Source organism: Erpetoichthys calabaricus, chromosome 12 (assembly GCF_900747795.2).
Source record: "Erpetoichthys calabaricus chromosome 12, fErpCal1.3, whole genome shotgun sequence".
Taxonomy (NCBI): Eukaryota; Metazoa; Chordata; class Cladistia; order Polypteriformes; family Polypteridae; genus Erpetoichthys; species Erpetoichthys calabaricus.
In genome coordinates this window covers 108541865-108567572 of record NC_041405.2, presented here as the reverse complement: position 1 = coordinate 108567572, position 25708 = coordinate 108541865, and the positions used below count along the sequence as shown (strand labels likewise).

At 39.9% G+C, this 25708-nt stretch overlaps 2 protein-coding genes across 3 annotated transcripts in view; one reads left to right on the top strand and one right to left on the bottom strand.

Moving 5' to 3' along the window:
* The window catches only part of nup62l (nucleoporin 62 like), a 50439-nt gene extending 41047 nt beyond the window's left edge, over positions 1–9392 (top strand). Inside the window, exons 12-13 of the mRNA XM_028815983.2 lie at positions 8134–8200; positions 9181–9392. Coding sequence (XP_028671816.1) covers positions 8134–8200; positions 9181–9272 — 159 coding nt within the window. The 3' untranslated portion in view covers positions 9273–9392. The remainder of the gene's footprint in view (positions 1–8133; positions 8201–9180) is intronic.
* The window catches only part of sybl1 (synaptobrevin-like 1), a 307369-nt gene that overhangs the window by 195425 nt on the left and 86236 nt on the right, over positions 1–25708 (bottom strand). The window lies entirely within an intron of this gene.

Sequence of the window (25708 nt, the reverse complement as noted above, 5' to 3'; positions counted from 1 at the left end):
CACGAGTCTATAGAAATCGCGTTACTATGAAGTACATTCAGCAGATACTTTCATTACAACGAAGTGACTTTGAAACGCTTGAATGAATCATCCACAGAGCAGTTAGATCTGTGGTCACAGCTCAGTTGTGCACGTTTGCACAAAGATCCCCAAACAGAAACATTGTAAAAAAAAAAATCTCTCTCTTCGAACTTTCCTCGTAGTTTGTTTTTTTTTTTTTTTTTTTTTTTTTTTTTTGCTGTTTTTGTTTTCTGTGATATCTTTTGCTTATTGCTCGTCAACATTTGAAAAACATCCATTGGAATTTAACACATTGTCACCCTCCTATAGAAACGGCAGACGCGAGAATAAGATAGCAGTGTTAATGTTTGTGATGTGCAATCTGTTGGAATTGCAAATGCAAAGCATATGTCTTTGTTATATGCAAAAAAAGAAGAAAAATCTTGGGTTGCAAACGTATGCGAACTACTTAATAATAATAGAAATGTAATGTAAATTGTGTACAAAACTGCAAACCCCCAACCACCAGTCAGTGTAAAAATTTGCATCTAATAAAGTGGTCCTTGCTGTCAAAAAGGTTGGGGACCACTGCCATACAAGACCAAGTAGTGTGGTAGAGTGCAGACGCAATAGGGTCCTTCAGTCAGATCTCGTTGACTACAATATATGATCTTCAGATATGAGCATCCCATCAATACTACCACAGACTTAGCAAGGGTTTTTATTTTCATATTTTGATACAGTCAAACTGGAGTTAGTGCTGGAAGTACCTTTTTTGTGATTAAAAGATTTTTTTTTTTTTCCTTTTTCCTCGCTTCAAAATATTCCTTGAATCTTCACCGCAAACATGTACCAGGCATCAGTATTAAGTGATAGGGCAGTAGGTGTTCAGCGATGATGCCTTTTGATTGCTTACGTTGTGTTTGGTGGCTGAAAGTGGAGTTGAAGGCAATCGCCTAGACTTGTTTGCTAGTGATAAGAGAGTCTACTGTGCCGAGATCACCTGATGGAAAATAATAGGAATAAAAAATAAGTTTACATTTTTTTTTTGTTAAAATGTAGTAGAAATCTATAACAATAAATACAGATATTAACTTTTTAAAAGCACTTTTTTTTTTTAATACTGTACAATACAAATATGTGCTCGATAGGAGTTGAAAAGACATGTTAGGTCTGCATACGTAGGCTACCTGAGTGTAAAGAGCAATATTAGCTGATGGAAAACAGTAAGAAAAAAAAACCTGTTGCGTATTGATAAAAATACACAAGAAATCTGTAGCAAAATACAAATATTAACTTTTAAAAGCATTTTCTCGCATACAAATAGCTGTACATGTTTTATGTAGGAGTTGAGGGTTGGCGGCTGCTTTGTGGTCATTGGGTGCATTGGCTAACTTTGATGTACTTATGAACAAGGTAGGCTTACGAACACGCTTTCGAAACAAAACTCATTTGTATGTGGGAGACTTACTGTACTTCATATACTGTATTATGTGGTCAGAAAAGTAAAATGTAACAAATGCATATTTGCATTTTCATTTGCTTAATAAAGTTTTACATAAAGGTCGGAACAGTTCCCACTTCCATTTCTAAAGGCAGATTGGCATGGTGGCTCAGTGGTTGACAATGATGCTCCAGGCTATTAGTTTCCAATCTAAATCGGCCAATGTTCACCCCAAATGACTCTGTTATTGGTAAATTACCTTGTATTTAAAAGCTTTTTTTTCCTCCAGATTCTGCTATTGTAACCTTTTATGTTAATTTAGTTGTGTTTCTGTACACAAAGGATTATAGCACATGAGAAAGCTTGTGTCATTTTGCTGCCAGGACATTTTGTAAACTGAGAGTGAAGACAGGAATATTGGCCTTTAAATGAAAGGAAATGGAGTAGCAAACTGAGAAAAGAAAAGGGACTATGATGAGTCATTCTGTGAATTGACAGGTACGGCTGTTGTCCAGCTGAACTTGGACGGTAGGTAAAGATAGTCATATCTTTGGAAGAAATTAAGCGAAGCTCCTATAATGAGTTCAGTCCTTTTCATTTTGTCCCTTAATTAAAATTGGCCCTCTTTGTCTGACTGTGAATAGTGAGCAAGCTTGTGTTTGGTACAGTAGCAGTTCACATTTTTAATGAGAAAAGAACAGATAAGGAAGAATTCAGTATTGTAACCAGTATCAGCTTTAAAAAAAAACCCTCATTGGAGCATGTGGTTAATGCTGCTGCTTCACAATTTCAGTAGAAAAGGGTTTGTGTCGTGGTTTAAGGATGCTCCAATTAAGGATGCTTTATTAAGGCCAATACTGATCACCGATTTGATGTTACTGGATCAGCCACCCCCCCCCCATTCTTTGTCTTCATCACCTTTAAAACATTTTTTACAATAAGCTGCTACATAGCCAGACACATAGAAGCCTTAAGTCCTATATTACAGTGTTAGTTGAATTTTTATAATTAAACAAGGTTTGTTATTCGTTGACCATAAAAATACTAAAATAAATAAAATTTCCTTAAAACACATACTTTAGCTTATAAAATGTATGCAAAAATATTTATCCATAATACATATGGCATAGAAGAAAAAATGCTTCTCAAAATTACAAGCTTGCCATATTGTTTAATTACTTCTGTAATGTACCTATCCAAGACAAAGCTTAATTAAAAAAAAAAAAAATACAAAGAGTACTTTTCACCATTTAATTGTTCAATATTGTTTCAGTATTGTTGCATCCAGAGCTGGAAATGAGGCAAACACCCCAGACAGTGCTTTGGACAGGGAGGCATTTTCATGTAGTTTTTTTTTTTTTTTTTTTTTAATATTACGAAAGAAAATTACAACTAAATTTAGTGTGGACCTAAAGAATTGCATACACATCCAGTACTATATTTACAGTATCTCACAAAGTGAGTACACCCCTCACATTTTTGTAAATATTTTATTATATCTTTTCATGTGACAACACTGAAGATATGACACTTTGATACAATGTAAAGAAATCAGTGTACAGCTTGTAAAACAGTGTAAATTTGCTGTCTCCTCAAAATAACTCTGTCTAAACCGCTGGCAACAAAAGTGAGTACACCCCTAAGTGAAAAATGTCCAAATTGTGCCCAAAGTGTCAAAATTTTGTGTGGCCACCATTATTTTACAGCACTGCCTTAACATTCTTGGGCATGGAGTTCACTAGAGCTTCACACGTTGCCACTGGAATCCTCTTCCACTCCTCCATGATGACATCACGGAGCTGGTGGTTGTTAGAGACCTTGCACTCCTCCACCTTCTGTTTAAAGATGCCACACACATGCTCAATAGGGTTTAGGTTTGGAGAAATGCTTGGCCAGTCCAGCACCTTTACCCTCAGTTTCTTTAGCAAGGCAGTGGTCGTCTTGGAGGTGTGTTTGGGGTCGTTACCATGTTGGAATACTGCCTTTCGGCCCAGTTTCCAAAGGGAGGGGATCATGCTCTGCTTCAGTATGTCACAGTACATGTTGGCACTCATGGGTCCCTCAATGAACTGTAGCTCCCCAGTGCCGGCAGCACTCATGTAGCCCCAAACCATGACACTCCCACCAACATGCTTGACTGTAGCCAAGACACATTTGTCTTTGTACTCCTCTCCTGGTTGCTGCCACACACGCTTGACACCATCTGAACCAAATAAGTTTATCTTGGTCTCATCAGACCACAGGACATGGTTCCAGTAATCCATGTCCTTAGTCTGCTTGTCTTCAGCAAACTGTTTGCGGGCTTTCTTGTGCATCATCTTTAGAAGAGACTTCCTTCTGGGATGACAGCCATGCAGACCAATTTGATGCAGTGTGCAGTGTATGGTCTGAGCACTGACGGCCTGAAACCCCACCCCTTCAACCTCTGCAGCAATGCTGGCAGCACTCATACGTCTGTTTGCAAAAGACAGCCTCTGGATATGACGCTGAGCATGTGCAGTCAACTTCTTTGGTTGACCATGGCGAGGCCCTTTTCTGAGTGGAACCTGTCCTGTTAAAGCAATGTATGGTCTTGGCCACAATGCTGCAGCTCGGTTTCAGGGTGTTGGCAATCTTATAGCCTAGGCCATCTTTATGTAGAGCAACAATTATTTTTTTCAGATCCTCCGAGAGTTCTTTGCCATGAGGTGCCATGTTGAACTTCCAGTGACCAGTGTGAGAACGATAACACCAAATTTAACACACCTGCTCCCCATTCACACCTGAGACCTTGTAACACTGAGTTACATGACACTGGGGAGGGAAAATGGCAAATTGGGCACAATTTGGACATTTTTCACTTAGGGGTGTACTCACTTTTGTTGCCAGCTGTTTAGACATTAATGGCTGTGCGTTGAGTTACTTTGAGATGACGGCAAATTTACACTCTTCTACAAGTGTACACGGACTACTTTACATTGTATCAAAGTGTCATATCTTCAGTGTTGTCCCATGAAAAGATATATAATAAAATATTTACAAAAATGTGAGGGGTATACTCACTTTTGTGAGATATTACCTTTAAAAATTTTGAGAGAGAAAATTTTATTTAAAAGTTTCAAAGGTCACATTTCACAACATCTTCCTACATGTCAACATGTGGTACTGGTGTTCATTTCCTTGATTTACACATCCTAACATTGGTGCAGGGGAGTGGGAACAAGGGGCATTTATGGTAGTCCTGGAGTAATACTAAAGAAAAGTAGTAAAGGTAAAATTACACTCTCAATTTTTCATTTCATATTTCTGTAAGAACAACGAATTAAGGTCATATCACATTAAGTGCTAAACAAGTTATCTTTTGTGTGGTACTAAAACTAAAATAAGTCTCTAGCACCTCTGTTTTTAACTTATGTGATATGGCCTTGATTTGTGAAGTGAGTGTAAAAAATAGAGCATCATTTTTACCTTCACAGCTTTTCTCTAGCATTACTCCAGGGCTGTCATAAACCCCCACCACCTTTCTTCCTACTCACCTACACCTATGTCGGTATGTGTAAATCAAGAAAATGAGCATTAATCCTACGTATTGACATGTGACATTTAGTTGAGAACCACAGATGAAATGTTAAACCTAAAGGTAGTACATAAATGCGGTACTGGATGTGTGTATAATTCTAAAGATACACACTTGTTTGTATTGTAACACCCACAGTCAGGCAGGGGGGAACATCACCAGTATACATTTCAGGAGTTAAAAACTGATGAGCATTTATTAATTGCTTCCCAACTAAACTCCCACTGTTCTAGCTGTGGGAAATACCTCAACTTTTCTACTTGCAATCGGACACGTTTGTCCCTTTTACACTGCTCGTCTATACTAAATGTAGTGTATAAATACAGTGCTGGATGTGTATGTAACTCTTCAGGTTTACACTTAACTTTTTGGTATTATTGTTTCATAATTTAAAAAAAAAAAATGCCTCAGTGTCCAAAGCAATACTTGAGGAGTTTGTGTCGTTGCCAGCCCTGGATGTGACAATATTTTTTAACGAGTTAAACAGGCCACATTAATATATAAAATATTCTCACACAATCTATTAACGAATTTTGGTAATTAAACACTTCTTAAATGTAAATATACATGCACTTATAGGTTTTAATCATAAATTGCGCTACAGCTTCTTTTGCTGTTAAAATATACATTCACTGTATTTACACAGGTAGGTGTGGGATTTTTTTTCCCTTTCAATGTACCAGCTAGACATTTGTAGCTTTTGAGGTATAATTATAAATATCGATTACCATTTTAATAATGCAGTACAGTCTACTCCAGATAGCTCGATACGGTTTAACTCAGTAATCTTGTTAATTAGATCAAATGCCACGACCCTGATTTTAAATATTGTGACACGTTAAATATTGTTTTACTCGATATCTGATAACTTGATAATCTGCTTAATTCAATAAAAATGAGTGAAAATGTCAGATAACATGCCTTCAGTAGTGAGAGAAGTTTAATAAAAGTTTCTAGGTGCTGTGCCAAGCATGTAGGGTAACAAAAATTACTTAAAAAGTTGTGTCCGGAGATATAGATATAATATAATGTAATTAATTTGAGCACTGAGAATATCGAGTTATCCGGAGTTGACTGTACTTGTTTCTTACCAAAACTGACACTGTATAACATACACAAATAATAAACTCAGTTCAAACCTTTTGAAAAGCTAAAAAACTATCAGATATTAATGTTTATCAAGAAGACACAAGGCTAACACATTTAACAAGTTTATAAGTAAAAAGACAAATTTTGCTGTTAAGCTAGTAAGCCTATTGTTTACTAAGCAGTAATTTCAAATTCTTTATATTTTTTATCGAAAAAAAAAAAAAAACTGCTACATTTCACAAAAGCCAATGGTCTAAAGTCAGACAAGTGGTGTTCATTTTAATTAAAGGACAAAATAAAAAGGTTTAAATTTATTAAAGTAGCTTTTCTTACCATTTGTCCAGTTTCACAGGACAGTTTCTCCAATGCCCTTTTCTCTCTTTATTACTCCACTTTCTTTAGCATAATCCACATAATCTGTGTGAAATTTTCAAATTTCTTCCAATGCCGAGGGGTAGAAGTGATTTTAAAAAAGCACTTAGGAAGGAATAAGGTAAAAAAAAACAAAAAAAACTGAGGGATGCTTATTCACTCTAATCCATGGAATATTTTGCTGATGTTGTGAGGCAAGTGAAATGAATATTCACTCTGTAAACATGGACAAATTTGTTGGTGCCTTTATAGCTCATTGAAAAAGTGCTGTATGCCTCCTGTGATTAAGCGATAAATTGTTCCATATATCTGTATGCCTTTGATACTGTATGTCATTGAGTAAAGCAAACAAGTGTGAAAAGAGATGAAGTATTGCTTATTCTACAAAGATATTCTTAAATGGAATGGACACATTTGTTTGGTAACCTTAGAAAAGGTCATAAACAACTGGATTCAAGTGATATTTTTCTCAAGCTAGGTGTTTTCTTTAATTTCACACGTCTCCAATCATTCTTTGGTATCATCGTGTGTTCCCACTGAAAATGTACCAGAGAAACCTAAGGAGAGCATTGTCTGTGGAGATCAGAAAGAAAATTATAGAGAAACATGTTAAAGGCAGAGGCTTTTAAGACCATACCCAAGCAGCTTGATGTTCCTGTGACAACAGTTGTAAATATTTTTAAGAAGTTTAAGGTCAGTTGGACTTTAGCCAGCCTCCCTTGATGCAGATGCACAAGAACAATCAGCCCCAGAATGGGCAGAGAGATAGTGAGAATGGTGGACAAAAATAGCCAAGGACAGTTTCCAGAGAGATACAAGCTGAACTCCAAGGTCAAGGCCCATCAGTGGATTCCATGGAAGAAGACTCGGAAGGACTCCACTGTTGAAAGAAAAACATATTAAAAAAAAAAAAACACACACAGGAATTTGCTAAAATGCATATGACAAACCACAATGTTTCTGGGAGAATGATCTTTGGATAAAAATGTTTTTGTTGTAAGTCACATCAGCTCTATGGAAAAAAGTAAGCTTTCAAAGAAAAGAACGCTTTACCTACTGTGGCAAACAGATTTCTAACTGCCCACTGAAAAGCAGAAATGTAGCATAACTGAGGGCGTATGACACAAACAGTATTAAGTTAAATAAATTACCATTGCTGTTTAGCATTTTGCTTTGGGAAGGTGCATTGTGACAGGTGAGCTATGTTCTGTGCATACTAACTGTCAAACTGTGCTATTTCGTTTTAAATATGTTAAACTGTTTCAATTTAGAAGTCGAATGTTGGTACTGCTGCCCATGGATCCACTGTTCTTGGTGTCACATCCTGCACCCATTTGCTCTCAGTTATTAATTTGTATGTTGGATTCCTATGACAACACACACTTTTCTCTATTCCAGTTTTTCTTTCATATTCCCAAAATGTATTTGTTAGGCGATTTGCCAACTCTACTTTTGCCTGGTAATAGCGTGTCTTGTGACAAATTGGCAAAATGTCCAGGGTTATTCTTGTTTTGTGCCTAATGCTACTGGAATAGGCTTAGACTTGAATTGCATTAATTACACTTTGTTGTGCTTTAACATAATGAAATTAAACCATAATGTAATGTTTAGAGAAATGCTTGGTTATGTATGTTTGTCACAGATTGATTTATTCAAGTTTTTTGTTTTACAGCTTCAGCAAATCTGTAAAATTCTAAATGCACATATGGATTCACTCCAGTGGATTGATCAAAATACAGGTTTGTGTTTTTAAATGCAATTTAAAGATACTACAGATTAGATCATCATATTCTGCATGCATATTTAGGAGTATTCAGTCTTTTGTGAATTATATTTAATATAATTTTCTGTTTATTTTCTTTGCATATTTACAGTTTTTTTGTGTGTTTAGGATAGTTTTATAGCATAATTGGGTATGGATTGGATTTTTAGTTATTTCATTTGTAACTACCACAATTTCATTATTATTGTTTGAGTTAATATGAGCAGACATAACTACATATAAACATTGTTTTATGCACATTTGTGCTTAATCATTTTTTAATTACACTAGTGTATGAACATATTAACCAATTTATATTAAAAAGCACATTTTTGGTTAAGTGCAAGTCAAGTTCTTAGTTAGTGTGATCAGTTTACTGGTCAGTCTACATCTACAGTACACCCTAATGCCATGGTCTTGAGCTGCTGGGTAGTGACGGACATAACGAAGCACGGAGGGGAGGTAATCCAGCTAAGTGATATGTTAAGTTTGAAAACCTGGGATGAATTTGCAGGAGAGCTACTATAGCTCTGGACAGAGAGGAGCCACCTGAGGCGACTGTGCAGCTTCCAGATATGGCTCATCGAAGGGAAAGCTAGAGGCAGACAGAGTAGGTCTAGAAGCTGGAAAGCATTGCTGATTGTAGCACAGTCTAGTCTGTCCTTCTCTTTTAATACTACTGCAAATACCACTTGGCACAATGAGGTAAAACAAAACACAAAATAAGGCAGTGAACCGCTAAACTCATAACAAAACTATTTCTGACAATTTCACCTCACAAGACATTGAGATAAGGAGCTGTTTGTGTTCAGTATGTTTAAGATGACTCTGTTGATGTAAGTAATAACGCTGAATGAATCTTGAGAATAAGTGCTGTTTACTCTAGTAATATACAGCAAATTAAGTTGTGTTTTCAAATTCACTTTTCTTTTCCCTCTTTTCTCCTTGAATATTTAGTACTGCTACAGAGAAGAGCAGAAGAGGTTTCTAAACTTTGTGAAGGTCGGCGCAAGGAGCAAGAAAAAAGCATGAGGATAACTTTTGATTAAACTTTTTTAATTCTATAATGCTTAGATGAATACAGGGATTTTGTTTAATTCTGCTCACTTCCAGAATTACAGAATATATGGAGTTTCTGGTATAATAATAAAGTATTCATGTTTTGCTTATTTATGCTGTTTTTCAGTATATTCTTCCTTTTTTGATCATATGAATAATAACATCTCAACAGAGTAAAGAAGTGAGTCTATTGTTTAATTCAGCTGTACCCTGATGCATTTTTCTACAACATTTATTTACATAGCATGTTTTCATACAAGTGATGTAGCTCAAAGTGCTCAACAAGATGAAGAAAGAAAGAATATAAAAATAAGATTAGGCAATACTAATTAAAAGAGAATAAAGTAAGTCAGATGGCCAGGGAGGACAAAAAAATAAAACTCCAGGGGGCGGTTGAAAAAATCAAAATCTGCAGGGGTTCCGAGGCCACAAGAACAGCCAGGCCCCACTAGGCATTCTACCCAACATAAATGATCTCAATCAGTCCTCATGGTTTTCAGGCTTCATGTGGAAGAATTAGATGATGATAAGCATGTGGACCTCTGGCCTTCAATCCATCTAAGTTACGTTTTGGAGTATAGGATAGAGTGAGATTATTTAAGGCTTTGTAAACCAGAAGTAGTATTTTCTACATTTATATAGTGGTGTAAATTACTCTGATCACCTTTTTATGCTCATTATTGTCAGGCTGTTTTTCTCCCACAGGACAAATTGCCAGTTTAAGATCCCAGGCCCTATATGCACACCAAACGGCAGAAACCATCCTCGCATTAGGTGTCAGTCCATAACATGGCATGGTCACTCACTCGCTCTGTGCCTATTTAAATTTAAACCTAACCGCACATATGTATTACATATCCTGACACCCCTTTTCTTTACAGGTGTTTAAAACTGTTAATCCAGACTTTCTTCCTCTTTAATAATATCTTGTTATCTTCATCCCTTAGATGTGGTTTAACGTTTTTGAGGACAGTGGATTTTAATTCTGTTAAGGAGTAGTTTAATTGAATTTAACTGAAAGTGTCAAGCTACAGTTGTTTCTAAAGCAATTCTTTTGTTTTTTAATTTTGCTTCTAATACTTGGAAATGTTTTTCTAACATGCGCAGTGCTAATGTGTATATTGTGTAAGGGCTAAAAATGGCTCTGTTAATAATTCTTTATTACAACCTCTTAAACAGCATATTGATTTTCATGTTGCTGATTTTTCTAACTCTCCCATTTTCAAACTGCTGAAGGAAGCTCATATACAATAATAGTCTTAAAGAGTCTTTGATTGTTTTATGCCTGTCACATTCTCCTAGGCATCGGCTGAAGGAGGTGTCTTCTGTCTGTCATCTAAGCAGGCTGTGATCATCCTTTGTGGCCTTACAGTGGTCCCCCAGTCAATGTGAATCAGTCTGTCCTGACCATTGCTATAAATGATACACACTTTCTGCGCTCCAACACTTCCCTGTATATGGCATGTATTTTCTGCTGACCAAAACCACACCCATTTCTCCTGCTTGGGGTATTATTCACAAATCCATATTTTGTTAAAATGTAACTTTACACTCACTGAGCAAATTATTAGCACTATACTAACATTGGGTAGGACCTCCTTTTGCTCTCACAAAAGCCTCAGTTCTTTATGGCATGGGTCCCCCTTTGAGATTCTGGTCCATGTTAACATGACTGCATCACATGATAGCTGAAGATTTGTCAGCTACACATTCATGGTGCAAATCTCCTGTTGTACCACATCCCAAAGAGGTTCTATTGGATTCAGATCTGGGGCCTCATGTATAAACAGTGCGTACGCACAGAAATGTTGCGTACGAACGTTTCCACGCTCAAATCGCGATGTATAAAACCTAAACTTGACATAAAGCCATGCACATTTCCACGGTACCTCATGCCCTGGCGTACGCAATTTCTCCGCTCGGTTTTGCAGACTGGCGGCACCCAGCATCAAAGCAGTGCTACTGTTCCTGTGTGATCACCCTTTCTTTCTTAGATCCACATTCCTGACGCGGCTTTATAAATACACTGAAACTAACTGCATATTGTTTATTAGTGTAATGCATCTGATTGTAATTAACCTGTAGCAATATAATGGTCCAGGGAATAGCCATAGTATTCCAAATACCATAACTGCTTTAGTTTTGTTACTCTCCCTGCATCTTGTTCTTCATTCAGCTGCTCCCATTAAGGGTTGACACAGCAGATCATCTTTTTCCATATTACTCTCACTGCACCACTCGGAGTATTTATATCACTGTATCTGAGTGGGGAATCACAGCAGCAGCTGATTGAAAAGAGAATTATCGGTACACAGCATGAAGCAGAAGCTGCCTCAGCCATGCTGTCTATTGAACTGCTCTCATATGATAAAAGCTTCAGAGTCTTTCCTGTACATACCTCGCGGTTCAGAAACGGTTTCATCCCAAGAACTATAAATGCACTCAATCAGTCCATCAAGTGCTCCTTATAAGTACAAATAGTTCTACAAGTACAATTACCTCACTTTAAACTTGCACCACAGTTATAATATTGCACAATCTGCGCTACTTTATAAAGCGCGTATTTACATATGATAACGATATCATTTTTAAGATGAAATGCAGCAAAATATGTTGATTATATTATACAGATAAAACTAACTTCATTTAAATAATATGTATTGTTATTAATTAAACATGCGAGGACACGGTGCCGCAGCGCTAGCTAGTTCAGGGATTGTTCCTGCATTGCGTTGTATTCTTGCTGGTTCTGACGCGACACTGGAAGGATAGATGGATAGAATAATTAAGCATGTACTACGAAGATATTTCAATGTTCCTTAAAAGTTTTGAAGAATTGGCAATCTAAGCTTACAAATGGCTTCACGTCTATTACATAGCTGATTGTGTGGCGATTGGGTGTTTGGAGAAAGAAAAGTAAGGACAGGAATTGGAGGTTAGTACGTTTGAAAGAGACAGTACTTCTGTAATAAATTATTTCATCGAAGGTCGCGCATGGTGCATCAAGCCTCTTGTGTGAGACATGAACAAGCACTGCGCCACCGTGTTCCCATGTTTAATAACATGCTTTAACTCCTATCATCATGAAAAAGATATCACGTATACATCTCAGTATTTTAATTATTGAGAGAGCTGTAATATCACGAATGTAATGGATTATGTGTCCTGTCGGAGAAAAAGAAAGCCAGTTTAAGAAGCACGTAGTGATTCACACACACAGAGCACATAGAAGATCAAATACAGAACAAAGCATTTAATGTGCTACTTTGGTTACAATGGGATTTGAGAAACTAGTAAATTAAACGATTTTAAGATGAAGTTTATGATGTTCTATCCATCCATCCATTTCCCAACCCGCTGAATCCGAACACAGGGTCACGGGGGTCTGCTGGAGCCAATCCCAGCCAACACAGGGCACAAGGCAGGAACCAATCCCGGGCAGGGTGCCAACCCACCGCAGATGATGTTCTACTTTAATGGCAAAATAAACTACATGATTAAAGTGGAAACTTCGAGATTAAAGTTGACATTTCGTGCTTTTTTCCCCACTGTGTGCCTATTTTTTTTGTCTGTACCCCAATAAGCTTTCATATGACACTCAGACGGTGGGCTACGACTCGCCTTTTCACGGCGACTTTGATATGTGATTTCTTTTTTATTTCGGGCACTGTTCGACTTTGTGAACTTGAGCTTTCGAGTTTCTCTGTCACTCGATCGACTTCATTTTGTTGATTATACCACTGTTTAAACCAACAAATAGTACGTTTTTCCTTTGCCTCCACTTGGTATTCGCTGAAATTCTTATATTTTCCCCCATGCTTTTAATAATAATAATAATTCATTACATTTATATAGCGCTTTTCTCAGTACTCAAAGCGCTATCCACACAGGGAGGAACTGGGAAGCGAACCCACAATTTTCCACAGTTGTCTCCTTACTGCAAAGCAGCAGCACGTTTTCCCATTGTCTTTTCACAGAAGGCTATTTATATTGATTTGCATATTCAAAGAGGCGTAATTCTGGGAGGAGTTAGGGCAGGACAGAAGGCGCGTGCACGTGCGTTACTTTTCACGCTGATCGGGATTTATGTAGTGGAAGAACGTTGAAGTTTGCGTACGTACAGATTCCTGCATCTGAATTTTTCTGTGCATACGCACATTCCCGCTTTTGTGCTTACGCCATGTTATAGTGTGAGTTCTACGCATGCCGTTATACATGAGGCCCCTGGTGACTTGGAAGTCATTTAAGGAACACTGAACTCCTCGTCTTTTTCATGAAACCAGTTTGAGATGACTTTTGTTTTGTTTTGTGACATGGTGTATTAGCATGCTGGAAGCAACAATTAGAAGATGTGTATCCCTTCATGATCACAATTTACCCATGGTCAGCATCATATACTCAAAGGCTGTGGCATTAAAGCAATGATTGGTTGATATTAATGGGCCCAAAGTGTGCCAAGCAAATATTCCTCACAGTATACCGCCATCAGACTGGACTGTTGCCACAAGGCAGGGTGAGTAAATCAATTTATGCTGTTGGTGCAAAATTCTGAATCTACCATCTGTGTGCCACAGCAGGAATCGAGATTCATCAGACCAGGCTGTGCCCACTGCAACCTCAATTTTCTGTTCTGGGCTGGCAGGAGTGGATCCTAATGTGATCTGCTGCTGTTTTAGCCCATATGCCTCAAGGTTTGACACGTTACGTGTTCTGGGGTGTTGTTCTGCTCACTACAGTTGTACGGAATGGATATCTAAGTTACTGTAGCCTGCCTTTTAGCATGAACTAGACTGTTTGCTTCTGATTTTCTCTGATGTACATGGCATTTTTTTCTGCAGAACTGTTGCTGACTGGGTGTTTTTTTTTTTACACACACTTCATTCTGTTTGCCCACCCCTGCTCTAGAGTCTAAAGTCATTCCTGGAGGGCCGTGGGTTTTTGTTCCAACCCAGTTGCTTAATTAGAAAACAATCCTTGCCAATAATTACACTTCATGGCTGTTAGTGCTTTAACTCTGCTATGTCAAGCCATTCTCATATCCTAGATTTTTTTTTCCATTCTAAAGATATCATCCACATACTTTGAAGTGTAAAACGGATGGGTAATTCTCAATCCTTCACTTTTTTCTCTTCTCTTTCCTTCCAAGTATTTAATTAAACCAAATAGTGGACGATAAATACACACAGGTGTAAACAGTAACAAACAAAATGGATAACTGCTGGTTTCTTTTGTCATTTGCATCTTATTGCTAATAAGGAGTAATTAAAAACCGAGACTGCAGCTGTTTAAGACTTAAATAAGCAATAAGGGTTCAAAATCTTAATGAGCGAGTTAACTAAAATGAAGCAGAAGTGTTTCTAGAGCAATAAGTGCTTCTTATTAAGCAATTGGTTTGGAACATAAACCTGCGGCCACTGCAGCCCTCCACGAATGACTTTGCCCACCCCTGCTCTAGAGACTGTAGTGCATGAAAATCCTAGGAGGTCAGCAGTTACAGAAAATACTCAAACCAGCCTGTCTGGCACGAACAATCATACCATGCTTAAAATCCTGAATTTTTTTTTTTCTCGTTCTGATTTTTGGTGTGAACATTAGCTGAAGCTCCTGAACTGTATCTGCATGATTTTTTGTACTGTGCTGCTGCCACATGATTGGCAGATTAGATAATTTCATAGATAGGAACACCTATACATCTGCCTAATTGGTGTGTGTGTGTATATATATTATATGGATGGATGGATATATATGTACAGTGCATCCAGAAAGTATTCACAGCGCATCACTTTTTCCACATTTTGTTATGTTAGTCTTATTCCAAAATGGATTAAATGAATTTTTTTTCTCAGAATTCTACACACAACACCCCATAATGACAATGTGAAAAATGTTTACTTGAGGTTTTTGCAAATTTATTAAAAATAAAAAACTGAGATCACATGTACATAAGTATTCACAGCCTTTGCTCAATACTTTGTCAATGCACCTTTGGCAGAAATTACAGCCTCAAGTCTTTTTGAATATGATGCCACAAGCTTGGCACACCTATCTTTGGCCAGTTTCGCCCATTCCTCTTTGCAGCACCTCTCAAGCTTGGTTGGATGTGAAGCATCGGTGAACATCTCTGGAGAGATCTTAAAATGGCTGTGCAATCGGATTCAAGTCTGGGCTGCTGAAAGATGAACCGTCGCCCCAGTCCGAGGTGAAGAGCGCTCTGGAGCAGGTTTTCATCCAGGATGTCTCTGTACATTGCTGCAGTCATCTTTCCCTTTATCCTGACTAGTCTCCTAGTCCCTGCTGCTGAAGAATATCCCCACAGCATGATGCCACCACCACCATGCTTCACTGTAGGGATGGTATTGGCCTGGTGATGAGCGGTGCCTGGTTTCCTCCAAACGTGACGCCTGGCATTCACACCAAAGAGTTCAATCTTTGTCTCATCAGACCAGAGAATTTTGTTTCTCATGGTCTGAGAGTCCTTCAGGTGCCTTTTGGCAAACACCAGGCAGGCTGCCATGTGCCTTTTACTAAGGAGTGGCTTCCGTCTGGCCACTCTACCATACAGGCCTGATTGGTGGATTGCTGCAGAGATGGTTTTCCTTCTGGAAGGTTCTCCTCTCTCCACAGAGGACCTCTGGAGCTCTGACAGAGTGACCATCGGGTTCTTGGTCACCTCCCTGACTAAGGCCCTTCTTCCCCCGATCGCTCAGTTTAGATGGCCAGCCAGCTCTAGGAAGAGTTCTGGTGGTTTCGAACTTCTTCCACTTACGGATGATGGAGGCCACTGTGTTCATTGGGACCTTCAAAGCAGTAGACGTTTTTCTGTAACCTTCCCCAGATTTGTGCCTCAAGACAATCCTGTCTCGGAGGTCTACAGACAATTCCTTTGACTTCATGCTTGGTTTGTGCTCTGACATGAACTGTCAACTGTGGGACCTTATATAGACAGGTGTGTGCCTTTCCAAATCATGTCCAGTCAACTGAATTTACCACAGGTGGACTCCAATTAAGCTGCAGAAACATCTCAAGGATGATCAGGGGAAACAGGATGCACCTGAGCTCAATTTTGAGCTTCATGGCAAAGGCTGTGAATACTTATGTACATGTGCTTTCTCGATTTTTTTATTTTTAATAAATTTGCAAAAATCTCAAACCTTTTTTCACATTGTCATTATGGGGTGTTGTGTGTAGAATTCTGAGGAAAAAAATGAATTTAATCAATTTTGGAATAAGGCTGTAACATAACAAAATGTGGAAAAAGTGATGCGCTGTGAATACTTTCCAGATGCACCGTGTGTATGTGTGTGTGTGTGTAATATATACACACACAGTAATTAGGTACTCATGTGGTCGGTGGTTCCAAGCCTCTTGTAGAACTTGCCACAGTTTCACTGCAGACTTAGTTGCTTCATTCTCTACTGTCTTGATGTTGAGATCAGGAGGCCATACCATCTGTTGCAGGATTCCTTGGCCATCTTTTCACTACAGAGAGTTATTTTATGATGTGCAGTATGTGTTTGGTTTCATTAATCAAATGTCATGCTGCAGATTGAAGCTGAGAGTGATCAAACACCTCCCTGGTGGTACTGCATGATGGTTAAAAATCAGCCCACAGTTATCATCAGTGAGGGACCATCAGTTTTGTTTAACTCACAAGATTAGTTTGCAGGAATGCAACTCCATAACCTGTAAAGTTTCCTCTGCTGTACTTCACTGTTACCTGCAGACACTCATTCATGTATAGTTTTTCAGGTCTTTGGCAAACAATTACCTTCTATTAGAGCTGAAGATTTCAAATTTTGAATCATCAGTCCAGAGCATCTGCTGCCATTTTTCTGCACCCCAGTCCTTAGGCCTCATGTATAAACACCTTCCATAGAATGCACACTAAAGCATGGTATTGGGACAATACTGGAAATGTGCATACCCACAAAAAAAATCCAGATGCTTAAAATTGTGCATTCGCCAAATTCTATTCACTTCCCCTTTATAAACCCCAATGAACGTGAAATTTAAAGCATGTACATGCACCTACAGCTCTGCCCTGACTCCTTGAATTTTTGCATATTTGACTATACAAATCAATATAAATAGCCCCTTCCGTTCTGTGTTTTGTTAAAAGTCAATGGCAAACGCACACGGAAAAAAGAATCTCATTGAGTGTGAAGTGGAGGCAACAAAAAAAGTACTATTTGTTGGCTTAAGCGATGGTATAAGTAACAAACGGAAATTGATGGAGTGATACAGCGTGAGGGAGACATTCAAAAGTTCAGAAAATCGTGCAGTGCTTCGAGGGGATTATTAAAGACTCCATCTGCTCCTTCCCTCCAGAGAACTTTGATCCACTCCAGTTTGCATACTGTACAAACAGATCTACATATTCTGCACACCTCTTTGTTCCATGTAGACAGTATCAAGTGGAACTATGTAAGATTGTTTATAGACTGACTGCAGCTTGGCCTTTAATACCATTGTCTTACACTTATTACCCACAAAGCTTAAATACTTGGGACTAAACATACCCCTTCTCTGACAGGGTGATGGATTTTCTAACAGGCAGGCCTTAGGTGTTGAGAGCAGACAACTGTTTCTCCAACCCTCACAAGTCAACACAGGAGTTCCACGAGGCTGTGTACCGAGTCCTCTGCTGTACTCTCCTTACACACACAATTGTGTGGCCAAGCACTGCTCCAACACCATTGGCAAGTTTGCTGATAACACAGTAGTTTCATGTTCAACAATGATCTGTTGGCCTATCTGGACATGGCAGAGAACCTAGCAGTGTGGTGCCAGGCTTGTAACCTCTCACTGAATGTCAGCAAGCTCAAGGAGCTAGTGGTGGATTTCAGGTGGAAGCAGCAGCAGATCTACAGCCTTATCAGCATAAATGGAGTTCCTGTTGAGTGAGTGAGCAGCTTCAGATACCCAGGGTTATGCATATCACCGAGGACCTGACATGGACCCAGCACACACAAACTTGGGTCAGGAAAGCAAAACCGCATCTTTATCACTTGAGGTGGCTGAGGAAATTCAAGGTCTCTCCACCTATTATGAAAACTTTTAAACCAGCGCCACAGAGAGAATTCTAAAACAGAGCTGCACATCAAGGTTTGGGAATTGTTCAGTCCAGGCAAAGCCATGAAGAGAGCGGTGCATTCAACAGAGCACATCTCAAGGTCAGCACTGCTCGCTCTGCAGGATCGCCACACCAAGAACAGCAGGACCAGGGCAATTAAAATAATTATGGACTCTTCCCACCCCGGCAACAGACTGTTCAGCCCACTCAAGTCAGGCTAGTGGCTACGCTACCTAATGGAAAAAACTGAAAGACTCAAGGAGGTTTTACCCTCCTGAACTCTGACATGCCAACAAACATTCAAACCTAAAACTCATTGTAACTTACTGCACAGTCACTTTACACACTGAATGTAATAACTGAATTTTAATCTAGTTTAACTTAATTTTGTTAGTTTTATTTAATTTAGTTAATATTATTTATTCTATTGTGTTTTTGCTTGCTTGTGTTTTGCACAATCTTGGAGCAGGTTAGCTTTTTATTTCACTGCACGTTGTAGCTGTATAACTATGTCTGATGACTAAAACTCCATCCATCCATCCATTTTCCAACCCGCTGAATCCGAACACAGGGTCACGGGGGTCTGCTGGAGCCAATCCCAGCCAACACAGGGCACAAGGCAGGAACCAATCCCGGGCAGGGTGCCAACCCACCGCAGGACACACACAAACACACCTACACACCAAGCACACACTAGGGCCAATCTAGAATCGCCAATCCACCTAACCAGCATGTCTTTGGACTGTGGGAGGAAACCGGAGCGCCCGGAGGAAACCCACGCAGACACGGGGAGAACATGCAAACTCCACGCAGGGAGGGCCCGGGAAGCAAACCCGGGTCCCCGGGTCTCCCAACTGCGAGGCAGCAGCGCTACCCACTGCGCCACCGTGCCGCCCTGACTAAGACTCTTGAATCTCAAATCTTGAACAGTTAGTGCTGCCCATTTTCATTGCTTCCCCTTGGTGTCACTCATCAAACTGGCCACTGTTGTAGTTGAAGGGGTTTCTGGGAAAATGTCACTGCAATGGCCTGGTTAAGAGACTAGCTTAGTCATGGCAGGGCTTTGGATTCCAGATGTGCATCTCCATTTATCATTATTTTGACTCATCTGTTGCCCACTGCGTGAAGTTATCAGTCATTAGCATTACAACTATAAACTTGATTTATAGTGCAAGAAAGTTGCTACCATGCTGGCTTATAACACTGGATGACATATTAGACCAAGTTTCTCACATTTAGACACTTATTTGGTACTTTGAGCCGCCTTCTTATTTTTACATTTTTTCATCTTAACCATAGCAATTGGATGCACACGGCCAAGTGATGCCCTAAGCACAGCTCATCAGTGGTGCCCCCTTGACCGTTCAATTGCTTAACTGACAAGATGACTCAATAAGTGTTTAAGAAATAATAAAATAAAGTATTTTAAGGATCTATTACCCAAATCAGCTGATGTGTTTACACTCAACAGAAGTGAAACTCTTATAAAATGAGATGGAAGCAAAAATTGATATCTGCTGACTCCTTCAAACCATACTTTTAAGTTTTAGATACTCACCATGCCAAAAGTAAATATTTTTGAGTAATGCAGATTAAAGTCAAACACAGTAGATAAGGACAATTACAAAAAATTGACTGAAGTCGAGTGTTACGTTGAAAGAATTGAGGGAATGAAAGCTAGTGAGAAACTACCCTGCCCTTGGTGCCCTACGCAGGGGCCTATTTTGCATAATAGTTAATCCTGGGCTGTTCAATACACATGGCATTAAAAATATTTATTTTGTTTTCATATACAAAAATAATATGATTTCAAATTATCATGCCAAATAATGGTATACTATGTATTATTGTACATGCTGTGAGATTTTTGAGACCCTCCCCAATGGTGCTGCATTCCGAAACGCGGTTGACACTTCTGTCAGGGGTTGCTTGTCCATCGCCAAGGCAGCCACAAATTCACAGCCTCCCCGTGTAGCACGTCTGTCGCCCGATGGCTGATGCGGGGAACATTCTAACCCAGCCACTGACCTGCTTCTTGTTTGCTGTGTCTCTGTGTATTGAAGTGGTAGCCCCCGTTTGAATAAATACCCTGATTGTTCCTGTTTGGATCAGAATACAATTGGTTTTCTTGAAGCCTTTTTGCACTCAGAGCCTTGTCTCGGGTGCAAGACAGTGACTCACGCCTCGCAATGTGCACCAATTATCGTACGTCTGGCATCGCTACGCTGCACTCACTCTCTCTCACTGGACAACTGAATGGGACAGTTGACATGAGCCTTGGTGGACCGTATGGCAGTTCCCAGATTCAAATTTAGTTGTATTCCCAAGATTAATATACAGTGGGGCAAAAAAGTATTTAGTCAGCCACCAATTGTGCAAGTTCTCCCACTTAAAAAGATGAGAGAGGACTGTAATTTTCATCATAGGTATACCTCAACTATGAGAGACAAAATGAGAAAAAAAAATCCAGAAAATCACATTGTCTGATTTTTAAAGAATTTATTTGCAAATTATGGTGGAAAATAAGTATTTGGTCACCTACAAACAAGCAAGATTTCTGGCTCTCACAGACCTGTAACTTCTTCTGTAAGAGGCTCCTCTGTCCTCCACTCGTTACCTGTATTAATGGCACCTGTTTGAACTCGTTATCAATATAAAAGACACCTGTCCACAACCTCAAACAGTCACACTCCAAACTCCACTATGGCCAAGACCAAAGAGCTGTCAAAGGACACCAGAAACAAAATTGTAGACCTGCACCAGGCTGGGAAGACTGAATCTGCAATAGGTAAGCAGCTTGGTGTGAAGAAATCAACTGTGGGAGCAAAGACATACAAGACCACTGATAATCTCCCTCGATCTGGGGCTCCACGCAAGATCTCACCCCGTGGGGTCAAAATGATCACAAGAACGGTGAGCAAAAATCCCAGAATGACACGGGGGGACCTAGTGAATGACCTGCAGAGAGCTGGGACCAAAGTAACAAAGGCTACCATCAGTAACACACTACGCTGCCAGGGACTCAAATCCTGCAGTGCCAGACGTGTCCCCCTGCTTAAGCCAGTACATGTGCAGGCCCGTCTGAAGTTTCCTAGAGAGCATTTGGATGATCCAGAAGAGGATTGGGAGAATGTCATATGGTCAGATGAAACCAAAATAGAACTTTTTGGTAAAAACTCTACTCATTGTGTTTGGAGGAGAAAGAATGCCGAGTTGCATCCAAAGAACACCATACCTACTATAAAGCATGGGGGTGGAAACATCATGCTTTGGGGCTGTTTTTCTGCAAATGGACCAGGACGACTGATCCGTGTAAAGGAAAGAATGAATAGGGCCATGTATCTTCAGATTTTGAGCGAAAACCTCCTTCCATCAGCAAGGGCATTGAAGATGAAACGTGGCTGGGTCTTTCAGCATGACAATGATCCCAAACACACCGCCCAGGTAACGAAGGAGTGGCTTCGTAAGAAGCATTTCAAGGTCCTGGAGTGGCCTAGCCAGTCTCCAGATCTCAACCCCATAGAAAATCTTTGAAGGGAGTTGAAAGTCCGTGTTGCCCAGCGACAGCCCCAAAACATCACTGCTCTAGAGGAGATCTGCATGGAGGAATGGGCCAAAATACCAGCAACAGTGTGTCAAAACCTTGTGAAGACTTACAGAAAACGTTTGACCTCTGTCATTGCCAACAAAGGGTATATAACAAAGTATTGAGATGAACTTTTGTTATTGACCAAATACTTTTTTCCACCATAATTTGCAAATAAATTCTTCAAAAATCAGACAATGTGATTTTCTGGATTTTTTTTTCTCATTTTGTCTCTCATAGTTGAGGTATACCTATGATGAAAATTACAGGCCTCTCTCATCTTTTTAAGTGGGAGAACTTGCACAATTGGTGGCTGACTAAATACTTTTTTGCCCCACTATATATCATTATCTATTATTTCTATTCTATTATTATTTTTATTATTGTATATAAATGTATGTAAATTTTTCATTTAATGTGGGAGCCCCTTTTCATGGAACCTGGTTCATCTGCACCATTTGCAGTTTTGCTCCATATGGTCCATGGTAAATCCAGCAATGGAAACTTTCTGTGGTGCCCCCCTTCTCTTGATGCCGTAAGCACGTGCTTATTTTGCTGAAGGGTTAATCCAGCCACACACACAGGCACTTGTCCTTTTATAAGTAAATACACACAAGTCTAATTCACAGTGAAACTTGAGTGCAGTGCACTCTAAACTCTACAACAGACCTCCAACACCTCATAGTGCTTGAAATGGTGGGACGCCAAGTACTAGACTGGGCTGAATACATCTAATAAAGCATTAGGAGGTAGTGCTGGAAGTGTGGAGACTTGCCTGATTCTTAATAGGTAGCTTAAAGCAAAGGAAGGGAAGGTGACTAAGAGCACTCCCTGTTCCTCCTCCTCCTCCTCCAGGCTGTCAACGATGGAGTAGCAGTTCCTGAGTAGTATCTGAACAAATCTGCAACAGTCCTCTCCCTTTGTTCTTTTCTTTTTTTTTTTTACCATGAGGCAGTCAGTTCCTGAGAATCCTGAAAGCATCAGCACAAGAGTCCTCAAAACCCCTGAAATTTCATTAACACCAAAGCACCAGATCAATATCCCAGAAGTTTCACTGACTTGATGCTATACTTTAATTAAGAAGTGTTCCTTTAATTTTTTTTGTACGGTATATATATATATATATATATATATATATATATATATATATATATATATATATATATATATATATATATATATATATATATATATATATATATATATATATATATATATATATATATATATATATATATATATATAGGGCGGCACGGTGGCGCAGTGGGTAGCGCTGCTGCCTCGCAGTTGGGAGATCTGGGGACCTGGGTTCAATTCCCGGGTCCTCCCTGCGTGGAGTTTGCATGTTCTCCCCGTCTCTGCGTGGGTTTCCTCCGGACGCTCCGGTTTCCTCCCACATTCCAAAGACATGCAGGTTAGGTGGATTGGCGATTCTAACTTGGCCCTAGTGTGTGCTTGGTGTGTGGGTGTGTTTGTGTGTGTCCTGCGGTGGGTTGGCACCCTGCCCAGGATTGTTTCCTTCCTTGTGCCCTGTGTTGGCTGGGATTGGCTCCAGCAGACCCCTGTGACCCTGTGTTCGGATTCAGCGGGTTGGAAAATGGATGGATATATATATATATATACAATAGCTGTGTTAGCCCATATAGTAAAAAGCCCAGGGTCCTAGAAAGTATTGAAATCATTAGAAAAAAAATGTACATATGTCAGGCAATTGAAAGGAACTACTCTGGGCATCTCTCTCCTAGAAGGTTTCATTTTGCCGATGTGCTCACCTCGCTTCTGTATTAGCAGCTAAGCGAGTGAATTTCTTTGGAAGTTTCATTTTGCCGACATGCTGGCCTCGCTTGTGTATCCTCGGAGGTGGAGCCCTTACCCTGAGTCCACCTCTCACTTCTGGGCCGGACAGACGCACACACACTTCCACACGTAGACGTTTATATACAAGATATACATTTGGTCAAGCATGCACATCACTGGCTTGCCTTCGAGGCTTGCCTGAGGTATGCAGTACCGCTCTGTATTGAGAGGGGGTGCTGTCAGTAATCTCTTCACCTGTTTTGCCTCTACAGCTCTAAGAAGACACCCAGTGAGGGCAACTGACTCAACCTCTTCCAGACCAGGTCCTATAAAGCTGGGCATTCGCAGAAGGTGGTGTCTTACTTTGAGTCAATCTGACCTAGAGGATGGAGCTCCACATGAAGCAAAGACCCACTCAACCGAGCAAAGACATTACTAAAGAGAAGGCTACTGCCTGTATTTTCAGTTTTGTAGCACCATCGTGAATTTGTTGAATTTTTCTTTTAAAAGAACTAAACAGAACAACCTGATTGGTGTCACAACATTTCATCTTTGAACTCAGGTTTCCCTACCATTGGGCGACTAGCTATATATACATGTACAGTTGAAGTCAGGAGTTTGCATACACTTAAGGACATTTCTTCAAAAATCACTTTATAACTCCTCCACCAATTTTATACTAACAAACTATAAATTGTGCATATCGTTTAAGACAATGCAACAGGTAGAAGTGATGTGAGTGACGGACACACCACCACTAAGAAAGGTAAGGAGGTCCAGGGGGTGACTGGGATGTCTGGTGATGAAGTGGAACAGGCAGAACCCAGTTGGCATACGGCCGTCACTCTTAACTCCATCTCACCCACAGAACCCAAAAAGGCTGCACAGAACTCTAGCACTCCAGGGAAGGTAATCCCCCATGCAAGTTCTCCACAGCATATGGGGTGTCCTGGCCATGTAAGGGTTCTGGCTGTCCACCACTATATATACGGTATCTCTCTATTATAAAAAAATCTTGGAAGGAGATGAGACGTGTTTTTCTGAGAGAGATACTTTCACGTCACATACTTTAGAGACGAAACTTTGGGCCAAGAGATTTAACCATGCCAAGGGCTGGAAATAAAACAAAGAGTAGATGACAAAGTAAAACGTCGCAAAGAATTAAAAAACGTTGGCGCGATACACATGCAGAGCAGGTTAAAGATAATGGAACTACAAAAATTCGAAAGTCTAAAAAAAAATGATAGTAAAGATCACATTAACATAAACAAATGGAAATTATTACTTGTTGAAATAATGGAAAAGGGGCGGCACGGTGGCGCAGTGGTTAGCGCTGCTGCCTCGCAGTTGGGAGATCTGGGGACCTGGGTTTGATTCCCGGGTCCTCCCTGCGTGGAGTTTGCATGTTCACCCCGTGTCTGCGTGGGTTTCCTCCGAGCGCTCCGGTTTCCTCTCACAGTCCAAAGACATGCAGGTTAGGTGGATTGGCGATTCTAAATTGGCCCTAGTGTGTGCTTGGTGTGTGAGTGTGTTTGTGTGTGTCCTGCGGTGGGTTGGCACCCTGCCCAGGATTGTTTCCTGCCTTGTGCCCTGTGTTGGCTGGGATTGGCTCCAGCAGACCCCGTGACCCTGTGTTCGGATTCAGCGGGTTGGAAAATGGATGGATGGATGGATAATGGAACAGCGAAAAGAGATCAAATATATTGTTTGGATTTAAACTTTAAGTCGGAGACTTGTAGATCGTCTAATTCATGTTGCCATCAGGGAAAAGTAGTGTTTCTTCCCAATGAAGAGGCGTATCTGCAAGTATTAAAAGATTTGTTGTTTGGTGAAAGTGAAATCCTGCAAGAGAAAATTTTAAGCCCCATGAGACAAAATCTTATGCAAAGAGATTTGGAAAAGTCCTGCCCACATCTAAAACATTTACAACCACGCACACAGTTCAAACATTTCTCATTTGTGTAAATGCT